The 21722-nt window shown below is 39.3% G+C and overlaps 1 protein-coding gene across 2 annotated transcripts in view; it reads left to right on the forward strand.

Moving 5' to 3' along the window:
- VGLL4 (vestigial like family member 4) overlaps positions 1 to 21722 on the forward strand; it is a 96466-nt gene that overhangs the window by 17415 nt on the left and 57329 nt on the right. The window contains exon 1 of one of the 2 annotated variants that reach the window (XM_063291844.1): positions 16180 to 16651. The exons of the other annotated variant lie outside the window; for it this stretch is intronic. Within the exon in view, the coding sequence (XP_063147914.1) occupies positions 16567 to 16651 (85 nt within the window). The 5' untranslated portion in view covers positions 16180 to 16566. Of the gene's footprint in view, positions 1 to 16179; positions 16652 to 21722 lie in introns of those variants that run through there. 2 annotated transcript variants of the gene reach the window in all.

A 21722-nucleotide genomic window follows, 5' to 3' on the forward strand; every position in this document is an offset into this window, starting at 1 on the left:
TAATGATCTGAACATGTGAATCATTTGGTTTATATAGAGTTTTGTTACTTATGAACAAAAGTAGAATGCACATATTTATTCTGCCCCATTTCTGTGCTAGGAAAATATATAGTACATTTTTATAAACTTAGCTGAAGGGCGTAATAGTTTGAACTAAATAATTAGTCTGATTATGGTATGCATTTTTTAAAACTGAATACAGTTTACTGAATAAGGTTTAACCAGTAAGACTAGAAATACTGTTGATTTGTGTAAGTATAACTCTGTCATATTGGTCCTGACTACAGTAAATCATATAAATGAAAATAGATCCACGCCTATATTTATTTAAGAATAAATATCAAAACAAGGAATGGGTATTTGCTAATAACCCAGTAATAGTCTTTATGCATTCATGTTTGCTTAACAGTGGAACAAAGTTCAACAAATATATTCATCCATCAAAATCCTCATGCCGTTGTAAAGACTATTATCTCCCAAATTTTTGTGAATTTGCCATTGTTGTAGTTTTTATTGCACAGACTAAGATGGGTCTTTCTTCCTTTAGCATCAGCTGTCATTCCCTTCTGAAATAGAGAAAAAGACAATGACAGTTCCTTTTCCCTTCCTTGGAAGTGTGGAAGCCTTTTCAAAACTCCTCCACAGTTTTAGTATGATCTTTCCATTTGTTTTGGAGGAGATTGCACCCTGCTCCCCAACCACAGACTGTTGATAAGCCTTCATTTCGTTCCTGCCTTCAAAGTAAAGCTGCTTCAGTTTCTTGTAGCGAGTGGTTCCCACTGTTCTGTCCTATCAGTGAGAGACCAAGTCTGATATGATAGCAAAACCCCCTGTGAGTTCCAGGAGTCGAGCCTGACTCCTGTGACTACCTACCTGGATGGGTCCAAATAATCTTCTTGGCCACAGTCTGGAAGTTGGTTGCCACAACTGCCTTCTGGGATGTTTCTTCAACTTCCTGATTTGGCCTCTAGTTCTGGGATTTCATGGTGGCCTCCCCTCTGTCCTTGCTATGTCTGTCCCTTCTGAGCAATTTTTAAGTTTAGCTGGGCACTGTGATCTGTACTAAGGGGAACCTCCCCCCATCCCCATCTGTCTTGCCCAACCATTTTTCTCTTCCTAGCGGTAAGACGATCATGACTGTTTTCAGGGACAAGAACAAATTACATTTTACTCAGTTTTGGTTGTTTAATCTGACTGGTTTTGATGGATAGTTGCCCTTCAATGGACAATAGTACACCTAGGCAAGAAAAACTCTGGGGGAAAACTTAAGAGTTTACCTTTATTGCTCCAAGGTAAAGACTGTAGTCTTTGTCAGAGATCTGAAAAAATTGAACCCATGCTTGTTGAATTATGGCACAATAGAATCAGTGAACTGCTTTAAATATCTGGGCAGGGCTGTCTGCAGAGTATGGTCAAAAGCATGTGCGACACATAAAAAAACAGGCAGAGCTTTGATTGCACTAGTGTGGCTGCTGTCTTCTCTTGTTTGACCACATCCTTCAGACACTTGTGTATCTAGGTATACGCTTCTCTCGAACAATGATTTGGAACTTGCACAAAGCAAAGGCTAAGCTTACAGTAGTGAGAACTATGAAATCCAGTTGCACCTTTTTAAAGAGTGTCACCTTGTTTCCCCACAATAAAGATTTTCAGTGGGAATTTATTTCCCAATTGCTGTGTGGGGTGAAAATATGGGTAATGGGAAAACCAGACAACTTGTAAGTGATAAAGAATAGATAGAGGTCCCCTGGCTCTGCTACCAAGACCCCCTTTTCCCTGCCTTGCAAAGAACCGAAGTGCTACCCTTGTGGGTTCACAAAACCCCATGGCCTTGGGCTTGCTGAAAACCAGGTTTTATGACCTTCCTGAAGGACAGTAAGGTCGGGGCCATGCAGATCTCAGGGACGGTGCTGTTCCATAGGGCAGCAGCAGTAACAGGAAAATGTTAGCCACACTTTAAAAGCAATTACAGGTAGCTCTTGCTTAATGACCATTCATTTAGCGATGGTTTGGACTTATGACAGTATTAAAACCTGACTTACAACTGGTCTTCGCATTTATGACCGTTGCAGTGTCCTGCAGTGATGTAATTGCCATTTTCAATTTTCCAAGCTGGCTTCTGGCAAGCAAAATCAATGGGGAACCATGATTTTGCTTAACGACCGCTGAAAAATTGTCATAAAGTTGGGTCAGATTCGCTTAATACCATAGTGCTTTGCGACCAAAATTCTGGTCCCAATTGTGGTTTTTAAGCAAAGAGTACCTGTATCTTTATTAAATGGATATTTTCTGCAAACTCTTCTAAAGATACCACATAGGATATATAACACAATCACTGAGAAATGGAGAATATATGGCTGTTCAGATACTGATGAGCTAGAACTCTGTGCATCCCTCACTTACTGATTGTGGTAGCTGGGGTTGCTGGAAGGTATGGTTCAGTAGCGTCTGTGGAAGGCCATAGGAAGACCATCCTTGCAGTAAATGGAAGAACTAATTTATGACTTTATGTCCTCACTAGAAGATGATAAGCTGATAGAATTTTGCCAAGACAACTCACTCTGCATAACAAACACTCTCTTCCAACAACCTAAGAGACAGCTTTATACGTGGACTTCACCAGATGGACAACACCGAAATCAGATTGACTACATCCTTTGCAGCCAAAGGTGGCGGACATCTATACAGTCAGTAAAAAAAGACCTGGAGCTGACTGTAGTTCAGATCACAAACTTCTTCTTGCACAATTTAGGATCAGACTAAAGAACTTAGGGAAGACCCACAGATCAGCTAGATATGAGCTCACTAATATCCCTCAGGAACATGCAGTGGAGGTGAAGAATAGATTTAAGGGACTGGACTTAGTAGATAGGGTCCCGGAAGAACTATGGACAGAAGTTCGCAACATTGTTCAGGAGGCGGCAACAAAATACATCCCAAAGAAAGAGAAAACCAAGAAGGCAAAGTGGCTGTCTGCTGAGACACTAGAAGTAGCCCAAGAAAGAAGGAAAGCAAAAGGCAACAGTGATAGGGGGAGATATGCCCAATTAAATGCAAAATTCCAGAGGTTAGCCAGAAGAGATAAGGAATTATTTTTAAACAAGCAATGCGCGGAAGTGGAAGAAGACAATAGAATAGGAAGGACAAGAGACCTCTTCCAGAAAATTAGAAACATTGGAGGTAAATTCCAGGCAAAAATGAGTATGATCAAAAACAAAGATGGCAAGGACCTAACAGAAGAAGAAGAGATCAAGAAAAGGTGGCAAGAATATACAGAAGACCTGTATAGGAAGGATAACAATATCGGGGATAGCTTTGACGGTGTGGTCAGTGAGCTAGAGCCAGACATCCTGAAGAGTGAGGTTGAATGGGCCTTAAGAAGCATTGCTAATAACAAGGCAGCAGGAGACGACGGCATCCCAGCTGAACTGTTCAAAATCTTGCAAGATGATGCTGTCAAGGTAATGCATGCTATATGCCAGCAAATTTGGAAAACACAAGAATGGCCATCAGATTGGAAAAAATCAACTTATATCCCCATACCAAAAAAGGGAAACACTAAAGAATGTTCGAACTATTGAACAGTGGCACTCATTTCACATGCCAGTAAGGTAATGCTCAAGATCCTGCAAGGTAGACTTCAGCAATTCATGGAGCGAGAATTGCCAGATGTACAAGCTGGGTTTAGAAAAGGCAGAGGAACTAGGGACCAAATTGCCAATATCCGCTGGATAATGGAAAAAGCCAGGGAGTTTCAGAAAAACATCTATTTCTGTTTTATTGACTATTCTAAAGCCTTTGACTGTGTGGACCATAACAAATTGTGGCAAGTTCTTAGCGGTATGGGGATACCAAGTCATCTTGTCTGCCTCCTGAAGAATCTGTATAACGACCAAGTAGCAACAGTAAGAACAGACCACGGAACAACGGACTGGTTTAAGATTGGGAAAGGAGTACGGCAGGGCTGTATACTCTCACCCTACCTATTCAACTTGTACGCAGAACACATCATGCGACATGCTGGGCTTGAGGAATCCAAGCCTGGAGTTAAAATTGCTGGAAGAAACATTAACAATCTCAGATATGCAGATGATACCACTTTGATGGCTGAAAGCGAAGAGGAACTGAGGAGCCTTATGATGAAGGTGAAAGAAGAAAGTGCAAAAGCTGGCTTGCAGCTAAACCTCAAAAAAACCAAGATGATGGCAACCAGCTTGATTGATAACTGGCAAATAGAGGGAGAAAATGTAGAAGCAGTGAAAGACTTTGTATTTCTAGGTGCGAAGATTACTGCAGATGCTGACTGCAGTCAGGAAATCAGAAGACGCTTAATCCTTGGGAGAAGAGCAATGACAAATCTCGATAAAATAGATAAGAGCAGAGACATCACACTGACAACAAACGTCCGCATAGTTAAAGCAATGGTGTTCCCCGTAGTAACATATGGCTGTGAGAGCTGGACCATAAGGAAGGCTGAGAGAAGGAAGATCGATGCTTTTGAACTGTGGTGTTGGAGGAAAATTCTGAGAGTGCCTTGGACTGCAAGAAGATCAAACCAGTCCATCCTCCAGGAAATAAAGCCAGACTGCTCACTTGAGGGAATGATATTAAAGGCAAAACTGAAATACTTTGGCCACATAATGAGAAGACAGGACACCCTGGAGAAGATGCTGATGCTGGGGAGAGTGGAGGGCAAAAGGAAGAGGGGCCGACTAAGGGCAAGGTGGATGGATGATATTCTAGAGGTGATGGACTCGTCCCTGGGGGAGCTGGGGGTGTTGACGACCGACAGGAAGCTCTGGCGTGGGCTGGTCCATGAAGTCACGAAGAGTCGGAAGCGACTAAACGAATAAACAACAACAGAAGATGATGTTGATTTTGCTCTTTGAATAAAAAATTCATGCAGTTTAAATTAATTTATTGATTAGTCAATTCATTGTATCAAGATACAACCCAGTGTCAAATAACAAAAGGATAAAATAGATATAAATATACCAAAGTACAGAACAAAGTATATTCAGGTAGATCCATCACCTTTACATGTAGAATTTAAAATAGGAACTGGGAGTTGTCATATATAAAAACGAAGTTCCATGACTTTTTTCTAGTTGCCTGTCCATTAGTCCCAAAAGAAAAGAATTCAATGTTTAGTTGGGCCAGGTGTCCATTTGCAATGGGTTAGTACAAAACCGTTTTGTCTTTTTTGCTTTCTGCACTTTGAGATATTTTTTTTTCTTCATCTTTAATGATGTCACAAATTTTAGCTCAGCATTATTCAGACAATTTATTTATCAAGTTTAATCCTTTAAATTTATAATCTTCCTAATCATATGGAATATTGCTACAATATTGTTTGATAATTTTATTTGTTTTCTATAGTTTAAGTTGTAATTTTGCAGCTCTTGTGATCTGTTTTGGCTGACTGAATGGAGCTTCTACATCTTTGCTTGCAGAGTTTATAATCAAACTGATGTTGGTGTTGTCCATCCACTGACGTCAATATCTAGAGTTGTCTTTTACCTTGTTGGAAGAAACTGTTGGCTTTTCTTTCAGAATTTTATTAGTCTGCCTCCTGCTTTATGTCATATACTAAGGCCCACTTTTCCCATTATTTCAGATGCTGTTTTACTTCCAGCTTCAGCCCTTTAGTCTCCTATAATTGGTATGACATCTCTCCTTTTTTTGGTGTTGTGTCAACAAGCTGTTGCAAGTCACCAAAGGACTGTTCAACTTCAGCTTCCTCTACATCTGTGGTCAAAGCAGAGACTTGGATCACTGTAACACTGATTTGTTTTCCTTAGATTTGAATTGTGATAATTCTGTTATTTTGAGAGTTTGTATCCATGCATGATGTTCATAACTTAAAAGATGTAACATCATTTATGTTTTGCCTCTATAGTGCCAGTGTTTATAGTGATTTTCACCAGAAACAGAGCTAAAAAAAAACAAATATCTTAGAACATGATTGCCTTTTGAATGATATATCAAGTGGAGAGTTCAACTTCTTTGAGGGGGTATAAAATTGCAGCTATTTGTTCAGACTGTGTTGGGAGGGATTTGGACTTTTAAATACTGTAGGATAGGCAGAGAAAGGGCTAGATTTCTCCTTCCTTGTAGTTCACTGCTTCAAATTGCAGTCTCCCCAAGCAACTTTTTTAAACAAAAAGGGTGCAGGGATATGTCCTGGAAGATATGCTTGCTGGAACCTAGAGACTCTCATTTTTAGGTTGCTGAGCTACTTATTACTGTGTCCCTCATAAGCAGTGATTCCCTAGTTGAAACATGCTTTAAGCTTCATGTTTGCACTTGTAAATACCTATCTTCAGAATCTCCCATGTAGTAATAAAAAGGGAATTAAAACAAAAGGGAATTAGATGGCTTTTTTTTCATGTTTCGTAGGTCTCTGATGAGGTTGTAAATTCTTACCAGAAAATATGAGTAATTTTGCATATTAATATCTTTAACACAGTATCTAATTCCATCTGTCTCGCAAAGCAAAAGCAGCAACACCCAACCATTTTGATTGCAGAGATAAACCGGACTCTGGAATTCTGTAGGTATATACATATTGTGAACTGGCACATTTGAACTTATGTGTTTTTAACAGGTAATTTGTACAGGTTTTTCACTTTCTGGATAAAGCTGTCTGCCTCTTCTTTTAAAAATATGCCGCATTTTAATAAAAAATATCAAGTGGAATGTGAAAACACAATCTCACCATGGATAGAGTCTGTACTAGCACTTATGCTGAATGACTCAGTTTTCTAATATAAACTTTTAAAGGTGACAGATGACTTTCCTAACTCCTGTAATATGAAAGTTTACTCATGAGTCCAGCCACATAATACTGTGTCTAGCATGGGCTTATTTATATGAAAGAAATTTTAAAAATTAGAGCAGTAATGGTTACTTCTATTATTTTATACTGGACCATGATAGAATTTAAGAAAGTTTTAAGATATTGGTAATTATGCTTCCCTTTTTTAAAAATTACTTTGTTTGCAATATTGACAACTGAAAGGCAGTTAGAAAATCAGGGTTAACAATCTGACTTTTATTTCTTAACTCAGTGAGGTTTCCTTATGGTAGCAATTCGCTGAAAGGTGTTGCATTTGTAGCTTTAGTAAAGGTACCATAATCAGCTTGCTACTCCAGGAGAAGGACTGTGGCTAGTGTGATCAGTCATGTTGCTCTATGGCTGGCTGTAATTTTTTGTGATATTTAGAAACACAAGAATGTGTTTCTGACTTTTAAGCCATTAATGGATGGCTCTGTTTTTCTTTAACAGGGCAGTCCTATACATCGGTTTCCTACCACATAGGTTCAGATTCAGTTTCCATAATTCCTGGCCAGTAGGCTGGAGGATTATAGGAGTAATCCCAACCAGAGGACATCAGGTTGGAAAATGCTGTTGTTTGTATAGAATTCAGTTCTATACAATTCAGAGATTAATCCCATTGAATTTCCTCCTACATCGACTCCCTGGTCAATTGGTATAGGATATCAGCCTCAATCAAGCAGGGATTCTCATTTGTGCCTTCGCTTAATTAGGGTTTCTATTACCAAATAAATCTTACTTTTACAGAAGAAAAAATATTGGCTTGCATGCAAGCTAGTGAAGGTTCTGTGAGGGGGAATGAATGGAACACAAAAAGTACTCACCCTGATTTCATGGGTTTGTGAATTATAGACACATTCTGGAGCCAGCAGCAAAGGGTTAGTGCTTGTATACATGCATGATGTTGATAACTTATAAGATATAATGTCATTTATGTTTCTCCTCTATAGTGCCAGGGTTTATAGTGATTTTCACCAGAAACAGACCTAAGCGCTAACCCTTTGCTGCTGTCTAGTGGCTATTCAGATTTTTTCAGCCCAGTTCTGATTGCCCTGCCTTTCTTTGTGCCTCCCAGACTCTCTGCTCCACCAGCTGGATGCACGGATAAAGTTGATTTGCAGGAAAGCCTTTACATATAAGAGTCTGGTAAAATGGGGAGGATATTCTGTGAAAACATAGAAAATGTATTTGCTGACTTCTGAAGAGAATACTTTTATGCAATGTGTGTTTCAAACTTGTCAGAGCAGTTTTCTCTCCAGCTTTGCATTCTTGTTAGCCCCAGGAGGAATTCTGACTCAGCTTCCTTACTGGTGCCGTTGCTACAGTAGAATCCCTCCCCGCCTTCCCTGAAGTGCTTTAGGCTTCAAAATCAAGAATTCAGCTTGAAGATTTCATTAGCATCATTTTTTCCTCTTGTCTTCAGCAAGCAACATTTTAAATATGCATCATAATTACTTCTCCTTTTTTAAAATTATAGATTGGATCCCACATGTTCTCTCATTTTTGATAGAGCTTTTTTGCTTCTCAGCTGTTAATATCCAGTTGCTATGAATAGTGGTGGCATTAGAGGGAAAAAATTGACATGAGAAGAACTAAGGAAGGGTAATGTAAGCAGGGATGTGTTTTGGATGTGTTCAGATATTAGCCAAATAATGTTTGCAGAAGAAGGGGAGAAGGAGAAAGACTTGGTGGGAAAAGAGGATTTGCCACCCTGAAGTACCATCTAGAATTGCTCAGACAGGCATGTAGGAGTATCGTTGTAAGCCAGTTCTTAGTCTGGTGTCTTCTGGCTTTTCAGAACACTATAGCTCTACAGGACAGACATGTTCTACATGAAAGGACTCGTGGATTGCTAAAGTATTTTAAATGGAGAGCGAGGGTGTGGTACGAGCAGAAACTGGTGAGCAAGCAGATAGCTTCCTAGGGCAATTCTCATTAGTGTACTTTTTCATAATATTTCCTAATTTTGCCTCTGCAGAAGAGATAGTAGTGCAGATGGTATCAGCACGCTAGATTAATTGTAATCCTTTCTTTCTAAGTCGAACTCTGACCTTGTGTAATAGTGGTAATTCCTTAACAGGGATGGAGCATCTTCTGTGTTCTGGTTTTCCACTGCACGGCGGCTAAAGACAAGGCCAAATGTCTTACTTAATCTTTCCATTGGAGATGAAATACACCAAGCTCTTTATCTTTTGGAAAGACCTACTGCTTTGTTTAGTAAGCTGCTACTTTGTAATGTGGTGGATAGCAGAACAGAGTTTGGAGGGGTGGTAGTGGTAGAATGATAAAATAAGGAATCCAGAATGGCCAATATGATTCTTTTCAGTGTCATTCAAATGCTTGAAAGAACCTTGCTAGTCTAGAACATTTTCTGGTTGGTTTTTCTTCTAGCTGTCTGTGTACTGTCTTAATAGGTATCATAAATGTTGTTCTGTTATGAAACCTTCTGAACATTTACAATTTGGAGTTTATTTTAAAAATTCTTAATAGCTTTCGGTAGGGTAACATTTTCACATTTAGTTCTTCAAGCTCATGTATATTCCCAGAAGTTCTTATTTTATTTTCTTATTTATTTATTAAATTTCTACCCCCACTGCAGTATAACAACTCTTGGTGGCTTAAAATATGGCAAAAATTAAAATATTCAGGGCACAGTATGTTTTAAAAGATAGCAAATAACACTATACCCCCCAACTAAAGAACAACACAAACAGCAAACGAAAGGCAAAAATAAAGAAGTAAATGATGGCTCAGCACTAAGCCTGAGAGACTCACCCCCAAAATAGCACTGCTTTTAACATTTCCTGAAGACCACTGGGGAGGGAGCTTGATCTCTGGGAGACTATTCCACGGCATTGGTGCCACCCTAGGAAAGCAGCACCTTGTGGCTTCATCCCCTGCTCACCTCTCTGAAGTTTGGGATTATAATTAGTTTCTCCCTGGAAGATCTAATGGGTTGGATTGATTTTGCTTGGAGCAAGCAGTCCTGCACATATCTGCAGTAGGTACTGAGCCATAATGGGCTGTATGATTCCATACCAGCAGCTTCAATTCTATCTGGAAACCAATTGACAACCAGTGCAGGGCCCGCAGGATCAGTGTTACATGTCTCCAGTACTGGCAGCCAGTATGTACATGGGCCACTGCATTCTGGACCAGCTGCATTTTCCAAATAGACACCTGTAAAGCATGTTGCTGTATTCCAGCTAGGTGGTAATAAGACCACGAGTTACAATAGCTAGGTCCTCCTGTGCCAGGGAGGGTCACAACTGGTGGAATTGCACAATCATTCTGTGTGGACAAAGGCAAAACACACACATAGGACTCCATTAAATCCTGGTATGCCTTGGGGAAGATCCAATCAGATTGGTGCCATCCAAATCTCATGGAGGAGGCTGTCTCATGGGGCAAGGGCACTGTCAGAGAAGGCCCATTTCCTGGGTCCTGCCAAGCGACATTGCTTCATTGAAGGGACCTGGAGCGTGTCCACCCTGCCTGATTTGGTGGGACAGGCCAAAACCACTGAAAGCAGGGGGTCTGACCCCATGCCATGTAGGGCTTTAAAGGTGACAGCCAGAGCCTGAATTGCACCCAGAAACTTATTGGGAGTCAGTGCAGCTCACACAGCAGTGGTGTTACATGGGTGTACCCAGAACTGCCCAGAGTCGTTTGTCGAGATGGGCAGTGAGGAAACGTAATTAATATCCACCCATCCACCCATCCATCCATCCATCCATCCATCCATCCATCCATGCTGCCACATTCTGAACCAGCTGAAGCTTCCAAATGCTTTTTAAGAACAACTCCATGTGAAAAGCATTGAAATAATCCAACCTGAAAGAGAGTAAGGCTTGACTGACTGTGAGCAGTGCCTCCCAATCTAAGAATGGGTACAACTGGTACGTAAGATAGATTTGTGTAAAGTTCCTTAGGAGTCATGAGCCCAGGGGGATTGCACAGATTATAGTTTGTTCTTTTTTTTCAGGTTCTTGAAGAGTGAGCTTCACTGTTTAATTTTCATTCAGGAGCAACCTCAAAAGGAGCCTTATAATAACTGCCTGTTCTTTTTAAACTGCCATATTATCCAGAGCCACATCTGGCCCCTTCTTTTTTCATACTATAGCTGAATGAGCTGCTGTATATTAATGGGGCAGTGCTGCTTTTCAGTGGTTAGATTTCTGCCATTTTAGTTGTCCAACAGAGAGACGTTATACTGCGAGCCAAGCCAGAAACTGAAATATGGAATGGTGAAGAAAATAAAATTAGTAATTCAAAGATAAAGATATGCAGCTGGATACATAACTAACATTTTCTAGATTAATGTAAAGCAGCCAACTTTTAACAATATATGTGATTAACATTTATAGAAAATTGTAATAGCATGCACATGTTTTCAGCATTACCTGTAGGGGACAGTATTGTACTAAAAACATATTTGGAAAAGTACAGTTTCAGAAAACTTGTAATAATTCCTGTGCTGCATCAAGATACAATTTTCTCTCAAGCTAGAGTATATTTAATTATATGATGCAGTGATACTCTGAATTGGCAGTTGAACTTAAGTCACATGGATGCAGCCAAGACAAATTCTAAAAACCTAGGAAATCTAAGAGATACTAAAAGTCATTATCAAGTCTGTAACATGTGGAAGGAGAGAATGATCCTTATGCAATTGCTTTTTAGCTATTCTGTGTTTATGTAAGATTGGTAGTTTGAAAGAAATCCATATTGTCAAGTCTAGTTGGCATGTAGTGAAACGTGTTGGTGGACAGAGATTGCTCTAAATAGTACTTTTCAAGAGTGAATATTAGATCTCTATAGTGAGAAAGCCTTCCCATACATAGTTGAGTACATATTGGGTTTCACCAAACAGGAACCCTGTATTGTTGAAGGCTAACATTAGAGATGCAGCACTGGGAAGATGGGACTTCTCCTAATGTGGCTTAGTGCCTGCTGATATCTTCATGAACACAATTTCAGTCATAGCAAATGAGGTTCTTGAATTGTCTGCATGCATTACTCGTATGTATCCTCTCTGATTAGCTGTTGACTTTAAGTCAACTTTAAGTTGTATTTTAAGATCTGAAGAAATCACTCAAAACTAAAGAAACCAACACAGAGTAGTATGTTGTTAGCGTGTGTTGTTTTGTCTTAAATACTGTTACACTGTGCTCTATGTTATGGAGTGCAAAGCAGAAAACCAATACTACCGAAATGAAATATTCCATGGTTTGTACCTAAAATTAATGAAGATTATTACTAAATGTAAGTTATGAAACATGGCCATGCAATGAGCAAAGTTTGTAATGGATTTTTGAACATGTAATGCATTGTTGAACAATGCTGAACATTGACTGCATTTCAATTTGAGTGTTTTGTGTACTGGTTGTAATCTCATCAAACTCTTTTAGAAGACTACAGGGAATTACTTCTTTCAAAAAAGGGGATTTAACATGTTTTAGTACTGTAAAAGTTACTTCTTGGAGGTGATTCACAGGGTTTTTTGCAAGAACATTTATTAATATATGTGTATGAAATTTGGCACATACGGATGCCTTTCATCGATGTATTTCCTTCATTATCTGAAATGCAATGTACTAATCAAAATCAGGTTACTTAAATATTTAATGTTATGTAGTAGCTCTCTATGGCAGTGAAAATAGACACTTGAATAATATTTTCTGAAGTAGAATAATATAAAATATTAAAAAGAGAACAAATGTAGAGAGTTAGATCTACTGGACTGTTTCCATCTCTGTTTTCTTTTTTATAGAAAAGAGTCTAGGTTGGGCAAAAAACCACCATATCCTAGAATTATACTGCTTTAGTTTGGATAGCATTGCTACCATTAATTTAGATAGCATAGCTATTCTCGATGAAATGAGAAACCCGGGTTTTTGTCACATTGGCTGTGTTTTTGTGGAGGGGAGAGATGCTTCTAGACTTGCTAAATTGTGTGCATTGCTTGCACTGAAACCTCCCAAGAGGCTCTGTTGGGCTGTGCTGTTATTGATGATAAAATTTCCTTCTCAGTTTATTCTCTTCCCTCTTCCTTGCAAAATGCATGTTCTCACATACAGGCACTAAGAGACCTGATAATACACCCATATGGCATCCTGGCTATTGCACCTAGGTTTTTTGCCTATGAAGGGTTTGGGGTTTTTTTTGGCAGAGGCTCCAATATACTAGGCTATGTAGCAAATGGCTCACTGTGGCAGATTAGCACTTTTATCATTTCCGGTTTCATCCAAAGGGAATGACGTATTTGTTTGTAATCTGTTCCTGTCTTGGTTTAGTTTATCCAGACAATTCAGTATGTAGCTGTAGGTGTCAGTTGGTGTCATCCAGTTCACTGGGAATGAAGAACAGGTAGGCCTTCTCTGTCAGTGAATGTGACTTTTATGTGTGAGTGAGTGTAGGATTCGTTCCACAGTATTATTGCAATGTGTTTGTCGTTGCTGCACTTTGCTGCATACATTCATGGTTCCAAGTTTGATTGATGGATCGGTGATAAAGTTGCAGAGCTGTTCATTCCGTGGTGCTACTGGGGTGCAGAGAATAAGCAGTTTATATGCTGGCACCAGACTGGTATAATCCTAGTATTGCAGCCACCAGCATAATGGGATATTGGACTATTTTATCTATATCACTGAAGATAAATGAAATTAAGGTGAGTTAAAATATAGTAAGATAGAAATTGGAACAGCTGTACAGTTTCAACATTAACATTTCAGAATGAAAGAAACTTTAAACTGAACATGCAAATTTAATTCATGAATTATATTTTATTTGTTGAAATACATAATAAGCAGAAAGTAAGACCATTTAATTCTTCCTGAACATCATAACAATCACTTAGTTTCAATCAAATTGTTGCCAAATCATGAATCAGACAGAAAAATCAAAATTTAACTCATTAACAGAAGTGTGATTTGATTCTAAAAAGAATTGGATGGTAAAAGGATTTTAAAAGGCTTTTAGATACCATTCCACGTGACATGATAAATAAAGTGATAGTACAGAGAACAGACGTTCATAAAGGGTCATAAGATTGGATAAAGGTAATTATGTCCTCAAGTTGAGCTGAGCTCCAAGTGACTGCATTGGATATGGACATTCTGGATTTTCTCAGCAGTGGTATAGAAGTGGCTTGCTTTCTTGTGGGATGCTTTTTGACTTCCCAGTCTAGGCTATAGCTCTAGGAAATCCTGGTGATATCCCATCCCAGTTCTAACCAGGCCCCATCACCATTTAACTTTTTGGAGATCAGCCAAGGCTGGCCTGATGATAACACCCACTGTGGCATACATCTATATGTGTTTAAAAGTAATGATTGTTTCATTTAAAGGGATAGTTTTAAACTGCTATATATTGGTTGTGATTTGATATCTTAAACCTCAATTACCCCTTTATAAGCACTCATCCCGAGAAAATTATTGGGGTAACTGCTGGATATAAGTATGATTGAACTCCCTAAATTATAAATATGATAGAATCTGGTCTAACGCTTAAAAACAAAAATCAAGGATAAAAGCATTACAAAGGAGTTTTGTTTCAACCCCTTAACACAATATTGTCTCCAGCAGATTCCCATGCAATGTTTCTTTAAAGAGCTGCAAGAAAAAAAATTGAGTAAACTAGAAATGTTTATTGCTAGATTGTTTCTCAAAATGAAAAAAATTATTCTCCAATATCCAAAATAAATTTACCTTGCTTCAACTTGAACGTGACTGTTGGGTTTTTTCCCTCTCAAGGGCCCCTTGTGATGAGCTGTTCTCCCTCTGCAGTTTGGCACCTTTTAAATCCTGCTGTCACTGTCCAAACCTCCAGTTCTCAAAGAGTGCCATTGCTTATTCCAACCCATCCTAAGAAAAAGTTTGCTGGGTAGCAAACCAAGAATTAAACAATGCCTGAATGTATCTGACACAAGGATGCCAAATTCTTGTAGTGGATTACTGTCAACCACAACAAGTAGGCCAAGTCAGACATCACATTTCAAAATCGAGATAAAGATTGCTTTAATTAAAAGGTAAACTATAATTTTAGGACGGCCTTTTGTACCCTGCCAGACGTATGGACTTCAACAGTCAGAATTCTCGGTAATAGCCTGATGGCCTGGGGAATTCTGGGAGCTGAAGTCCATACATCTGATGGACACTCAGATTGGAGAATGTTGCCTAAAATAATCAATCCTTGGACCCAGAGTGGGCCAGGGAGAAGCACTCCAAAACAATTTTTCAGAATAAATAATACATCTGTTTGTGGCTGCAATTGCTTTTCTGCATTTTGGAAAGTGAAACACATAGTCTAATACTATCCATTACCTTTGAAACGATATGAAAGAACAAGCTGTTAGTGATTGTAACGTAACTTTGATCTTACCTATTTTGACCTCTGTCTTTCTTTTAAGGATATTTATTACTTTAAGGTCAGGGACCAGCTCACATTAACAAAAAGCAAAATAGAAAGGAAATAAGTAGAAGATTCACATACATTTGCATAAACCAATAGGAAAATTTAGGATCAGAGTTTGAAATCCAGGAAAAAAAAAAACCCAACATGCTGAAATAAGTGGTGGGGGGGTGGGGTAGAGAGAAATCTCTCTTGTTTCATTCAAGACAGAAAAGGCTTAATCATAAAATCACAAGATTGGTTCTGGTGCCTACCCAGCTTAAGTGATCCAGGCCATCATACTTCATAGGTTATGGAAGTTGTCTAACATATTTTGAGTAGCTAGGGTGGGGAAGGTTGCCCTAAATACCTCTTTGGTAACTTAATATTTTTAACAAAATATGTTAACAGAATTGATTAATTAAAACATCATAGAATAATTTTTTTCCCATATGCATTGTTAACTGTAGTGCAGATGGAATTAAATAATGGCTGTTGTATCAAAGCCAGCTAAGTTTTATTTGCAAGTAAAACCCCATCATTTTTGTTTAACTGTGTGTAGTGATGTTTTGGACTGGATTTGTTTGGAATTAGAAATACTTTAGGAATGTGAACATGGGGGGAAATGAACAAAGATGTTAACTTCTGTTTTCAGATGTGAATTCCCCCAGTAAGTTGATTAACTGTTTGGCTTAGATTCTGTCAAAAGCAGCTCAGTGTTTCTTTTTCTTCTCGAGTTCTGTAGTGGCAGCTGTGCTTCCTGTAAGGGCAGAGGCTGACATGGCCCCTTCTGCGCCGTCTTCAACAACCCCTCCTCCTCCTCCTCCTCTGTCTTGCTTTCTGTGCATTTAGAGCCTGATCTTGTACAGAAAATATCCCTGACATTTGAAGAGCTCCAGGGATTCAGTGAGCATGCTCAGTCCTGGCCGACTGCTAGAAAGAGGAAGCTAGTTTACATAGGAGTCATACCAAGCATAGCCTGCATGTCAGCGCAGTTAACTTGCAGCGGGCTGTGAGGAGAATTAGCATGTCTTTGTCCTAGGAAGCCTTGGCTCTTCCAGGCCTTACCCTCCCCCAGCCAGCGCAATTCAAGTGGTCTTGGTGGGCATAACCTACTCTCCATTTTCTGCCTCCAGATCTGAAGCTCCTGAAAGGGGATTTTTTTCCTCCCGCCCACCTTCCCCCCCCCCTCCATTTTAATATACTTTTGTTTTGATTAGTCGGAGGCTGGGCCTTGAGCTGGTGGAACTTGGGGAAGAGCCTGGAGCATTTGCCTGTGTTCTTGCTGCTGTTGCGGGGTGAAGCAAGCAAGCTGGTCTTCTTTGCTAGCCCACTAAATGCTATTTATGAAGATGGACCTGTTGAACTACCAGTACTTGGACAAGATGAACAACAATATCGGCATTCTCCGCCAATATGAAGGTAACTTATGATGCCTGTTGCCTGTAGCTTTTTCCCCCCTTCCCTTTGGAAAGTCTCGATTAAGTTTCCTCTGACTTGGTGGCTTTGGCTGTGGGGTGATTCCACCCCACACTGTTGGGTCTAGAAAAAAAAAATCACAATATTGATTCTTTTCAGTTGGAAATATTGGGTCTTTTTTCTTTGTACTCCTTCTCAAAGTGGGCACAAGGTGTATCATGCTAAGACAACAAATAATATTATAGATGAAATGCTTATACATTTTATTCAGTTGTGCCAGGAGACTTTGATTTCCTGTTTCTGTAGCCACTGAAAGCTTTCCTGTGCCGGGATGGTTTTCTCTTGACTTCTGCATGTTTCCCTTCTACATTAAGTACTGATGAATGACAATGGCTGAATGCTACGGTGGCAAGTTGTTTTTGTCTCAAATCAGTTGCTGGTTTTAGGGCATAATAACGGTTTTTTTTGTTTGTTTAATTACTCGGCTCCAGGGATTGAAGGGTGTCTGTATTACAGAATACAGAGTGGCCCTTTGTTTGACTTCTCATTTCCTGTACAGCTCTGAGAAAGCTCTGACACGGAGAACTGACTCCCCTCCCTTCCCCTTCCCCAGTCCCACATCTCCTCCCTCCAGATCTGCCCCAGCAGCCTGTCCCTTGCTGAAAAATCTACACAGCTGCTAGAAACCTAACTTTCTGACCATCTTCTGGGTGGTTTCACCTCTCTCCCGTTGTGCCTCCATGTGTGTGCTTTGCTGACATGGATTTTTTCCTTACCAATACTCAAATGTTGCAGTGGCATTCCCCACCCTCATCTCTACCCCGATCCTGGTTATAAGGGAGGCAGGACTTTGCTGCTTTTTAACAAACTGAGTTTTAGTTTGTGCAGTTTGAAGAGGCTGTAATGGCTTGGCGAAGGAAGGGAGGGAGGGAGAAAGGACAGACACCACTAGTTCTGGTTGGCAGTAGGGCTATTTTTCTATTCGTGTATGTGCAGGTACCAACAGACAGGCAGACACACATACATTGCACAGATCTCTCAATCTTTCTCTCTTCCAGTTTTTCAGTTTGAAATTTTTCCACTATTGTTCAGAGACTGCCTTTTTTTTTAGAGAGATCAGTGAAGAATTGATTGAGGATAGCAAAGTATAAATCTGCTAAGGGTAGGGGAAAAAATACAAATGACGCCTCACCAAAATGCTGGGATTGGAACCTTGTCAGCTAAAATCACAAGGCCTGCCTTTTCAATAAATTGGGTACTCCTTACTCTGCAATCTCCTGCTTTAATATAGCAAATATTAGAAGTGATTGTGGGAGAAGAGATTATTTTATCCTGGATGCTTTCAGAAAGTACTTGTTAAAGCCTTTCTTAACCTGGTAACTTCCAGAAGTGCTGGGAATTCTGATAGCTGTAGCCCCACAACATCAGTTGGGATACCAGGTCGCAGAAAGTTAGTTCCTCCTTTACAAGTTTGCCAACTTTCTTTCTTTATAAAAGTTGAGGGCTTGGCAGGTCTTGCTAATAGTATTTCTCCTTTAAAGAGCCTTTTGTTTGTTTGGATGGAGTGCTATTGCTATTTAATACTTTTCCTCTTTTGCTAAAAATCAAGAAAAATGCAACTAAATTTAAAAATTTAGAAAGTGTAAATAAGAACAAAATAAGGTTATAGAATGTCTGTGGAAGTGTACATTTTCTTCTACGTTAAAGATGTGTATACTACCATGTGTACCTAGAATATTGAGGGATCTTCCATGCTACTGTCTTGGGCTATAGGTTCAACATGAGTAGGATCATAAACACAATATAATCTTTTAAATTTCATTGATCTTAGTAAGAGATAATTGACTCTCTCACTGGAGGAGAAGGAATAATTTTTTCTTCCTTAAATAGATGCTCTCCCAACGTGGTGGGCTCCAGCTCCATTTGCCATGCCATGGATGATGGTAGTGGTAGGCCAGTGCATTTGAAGGATATGGGCTGGGGAAGTTCCGTCTTAAACACTTAAAGAATATCCTTCAGAAATAAATACTCTTCTTGTTTGTTTTTAACTTAGTTATGAATCATTTCTGAATTTACACATTTATTACAAGAGTTTTATGATAAAAAATTGTCACAGCAATTAGAATTAGAAAAATACCTGAAGGAGAGATATTTCCTTGATGAAAACTAAACAGATACTTGAATATAACTGCCTCTGATGCTGTTTAATATGTGTTCTCAGTTTTCAAGAAATTGTCTTTGAAAAGGAACACAGCCTGCTACATTATTCTTAACACAAATGCTTCCTAGAACATTCTGAGACTTTCCATAAGAGAATCATCATTGTGCTAGAAAGCAGAGCAGTGGAGAATTCTGGAACTCTTCAGATAACTTTACTATACCGAATTTTCCATGTAGAAAATACACTAATGCACATAAAGAACACATGAGCACCATAAAAGTGAAACACACTCTTCTGGATAATATTATTTTATGAACCTAGCCTTTAAATTGCGAGTAAACTCTTCAGAGACTTCCAAGCAATCCATCTTCTTTCTTACCTGATGCATATGCAGTTGTTCACCTGAATTAGGGATCCAGATGTCTGAAAGAGCACTTTTATTGTAGGGATAATGCAGCACTCAAACAGGTAATAGGTTGTTCCTTGTTGGAATGGTATTCTCATCCCTTATCCCCCCCCCCACTTCCCAGTCTTCAGTGAACATTATAATGGTTAATATCATTGCCATATGGGAGGGAAAAATAGTACAGCAGTATGGGAGGTGAATGGGGACCACTGCCATACCTCTTACTTCTCCCTGTGCCAGTTCTTAATTATTCACTTTTAAATATACTGGTTGAGGGCTTTCCTGCTTTACGTATCAAGGGCAAGTTTACTCAATAAGCTATATGGCAGTTTTCTTCTTTGTTTTTTCCAGTGTTGCAGTGCAGGCCCACTCCTTGGTATCCAGCCATTTTTTTAAAGATAACTAAGCTGTCCTTTGTCCCATGTTGTTGTTTCAGGACTCATTCATAGACTGGCTATGATGATATAGGGACAAGTGTAATAAAATATAGTGGGGACACAGTGAACTTTTGAGCACTCAATGTCACATTAACAATATGTATAGAAATAGCACCAGATTTGAACCTCACCAAGTCTTCTTTGATGCCCTGCCTATGAACTTTCTGTGGCAGTTGGCTAGGTAGAGGATGTAACTCCAAGAAAAGTGCTGGGTGAGGCTGTTGCTCCCATCTTAATTTCCCCAGAATTTCTCAGGATCTAGAGTTTTCTGGGGATATCAAGATGGCAGCTTATATTGCTACTTTACCCTGTTCTTTGCTCTGGAATGCTAGAGGTGTTATTTTTAATTTAAAAATTTAAAAGTAGGCCAAGATAGGCAGTAATGCAGCTGATGTTTGCAGTGTCATGCCAGCTGCTGAGGCTGAGACTGCACAGTTCCAGTTTGTTGTTTTAAGTGTATTAAGTTATGCAATGCTACTTTGTAATTACAGAAATGCAAACTACAGGCTTCATTTCTTTTGAGATGTGGATTGAAGTCAGAATCCAGTGAAATACTTGTTGTATAGCTGTGGGCAAAGTGCTGTGCAATTATCATAAGTTTCATCTGTAAAATGAGATTTGTATTCATGGACTTTGTTGTGAGAATACAGATCTGGTGAGGTTCTTGGGAGGATCTCAAAATTTCAGTGGTAATTTTGATTAATGTAATTCATCCTTGCTGATTTTTATCTGGATTATACACAAAGACCATAGAACGCTGTGCAAATTATGCATGCAGTCCAATTGAAAAACCCCTGTTGAAAGAAGTGGGAGCTGGGCAAGGCAGTGTAGCATACATGCTATTTTTATGTTCACTGGACCTTAAATAGCACTTTAAAGTAGAAAATAATGTGCCAGATTTTGAGAAGCTTCAAGGATCCATGCTACACTCACTTTAGAGTAAGATTTGATCTTTTTTGCAAACAGAGTGAAACTGGAGGGATGGTCCATGCTTCTATCAAACTTTGGATCTGTTATCCCAGAGAGGGAGAGAGAACCCAAGAGGGAACTAGATCCCAAAGTGCGTTCAACTCATGGCATGTTCTGCTTCTCTCTCTGTGCTTGGGCCCTTCCACATGGGGCTTTGGCACTGCTCCTGGATTGCTGCCTCACACCAGGATTCACATCCTGTAATTCTTCTTGGGGAACCACGTTCATTTTCTTCTGGTTTGGCTGTGGCACAGCTTAAATTGCAACACTTCCATTTTGAACCATTGTTATTCATTAACAGGAATCCCTGCCAATCCCTGCCTTGTGGCTTGGTGGCCCTCCTTGCTCCAGAGCACCATGGAATCCTTATGTCAGGATTCAAGGCTTTTAGTCTGGCTTTACTTTTGTCTTCACCTTGAAAACTCACATTGGAACAACTTACATCACTTGTGTGATTGCAGTAACTTAGAATAGAATGGTCCTGGTTCCACATCTATAGGGTTTTAAAATCCATTGTAAAGCAGCATAGGTGCAAAGGTTAAGAGAGATCTTTTTCTATATGTAGCCACAGGCCTATAAGTGAAGCAAACTTTTTCATATGTGTGTGCCATTAGACTGAACTATTCCTGTGCTTGTGTGGACATGATGGGGTCTGTCCTTCCTTACTCCACTTATTTTGGTAGTGTAATATTCTTGGAACTATAACTTGAGCAAGAAATAAGAAATGTGATAAGTTGAGACAATCCCCTTTAGGCATGTTTTGAGGCCCCAAATAGTGTTATTTCTACTGCGTTTTATATAGACAGAGTAGAAAACTGGATTTTATAACAAAAGAAATTAGATCCATATGTGAAGATCAGGACTGCTATTCCTTTCCTCCATTTTTGCATGACAGCTCACATTACTTAGTTGCATATTACATAATTACTTCACTTACCTCCTGAAACAATGAAGCATTAGTTGGCTGCAAACAACATTTGGCAGTGCTGTACAAATTAAACAGTTTTTGTCTCTTTCTTCCAGAGCAGCCCAGTGTATAGATATGTGATATCAGAAGAAAAGCGTGAGATCTCATGTGCAAACTTTAGTTTTGCATTAATG

This window comes from Candoia aspera, chromosome 2 (assembly GCF_035149785.1).
Source record: "Candoia aspera isolate rCanAsp1 chromosome 2, rCanAsp1.hap2, whole genome shotgun sequence".
Taxonomy (NCBI): domain Eukaryota; kingdom Metazoa; phylum Chordata; class Lepidosauria; order Squamata; family Boidae; genus Candoia; species Candoia aspera.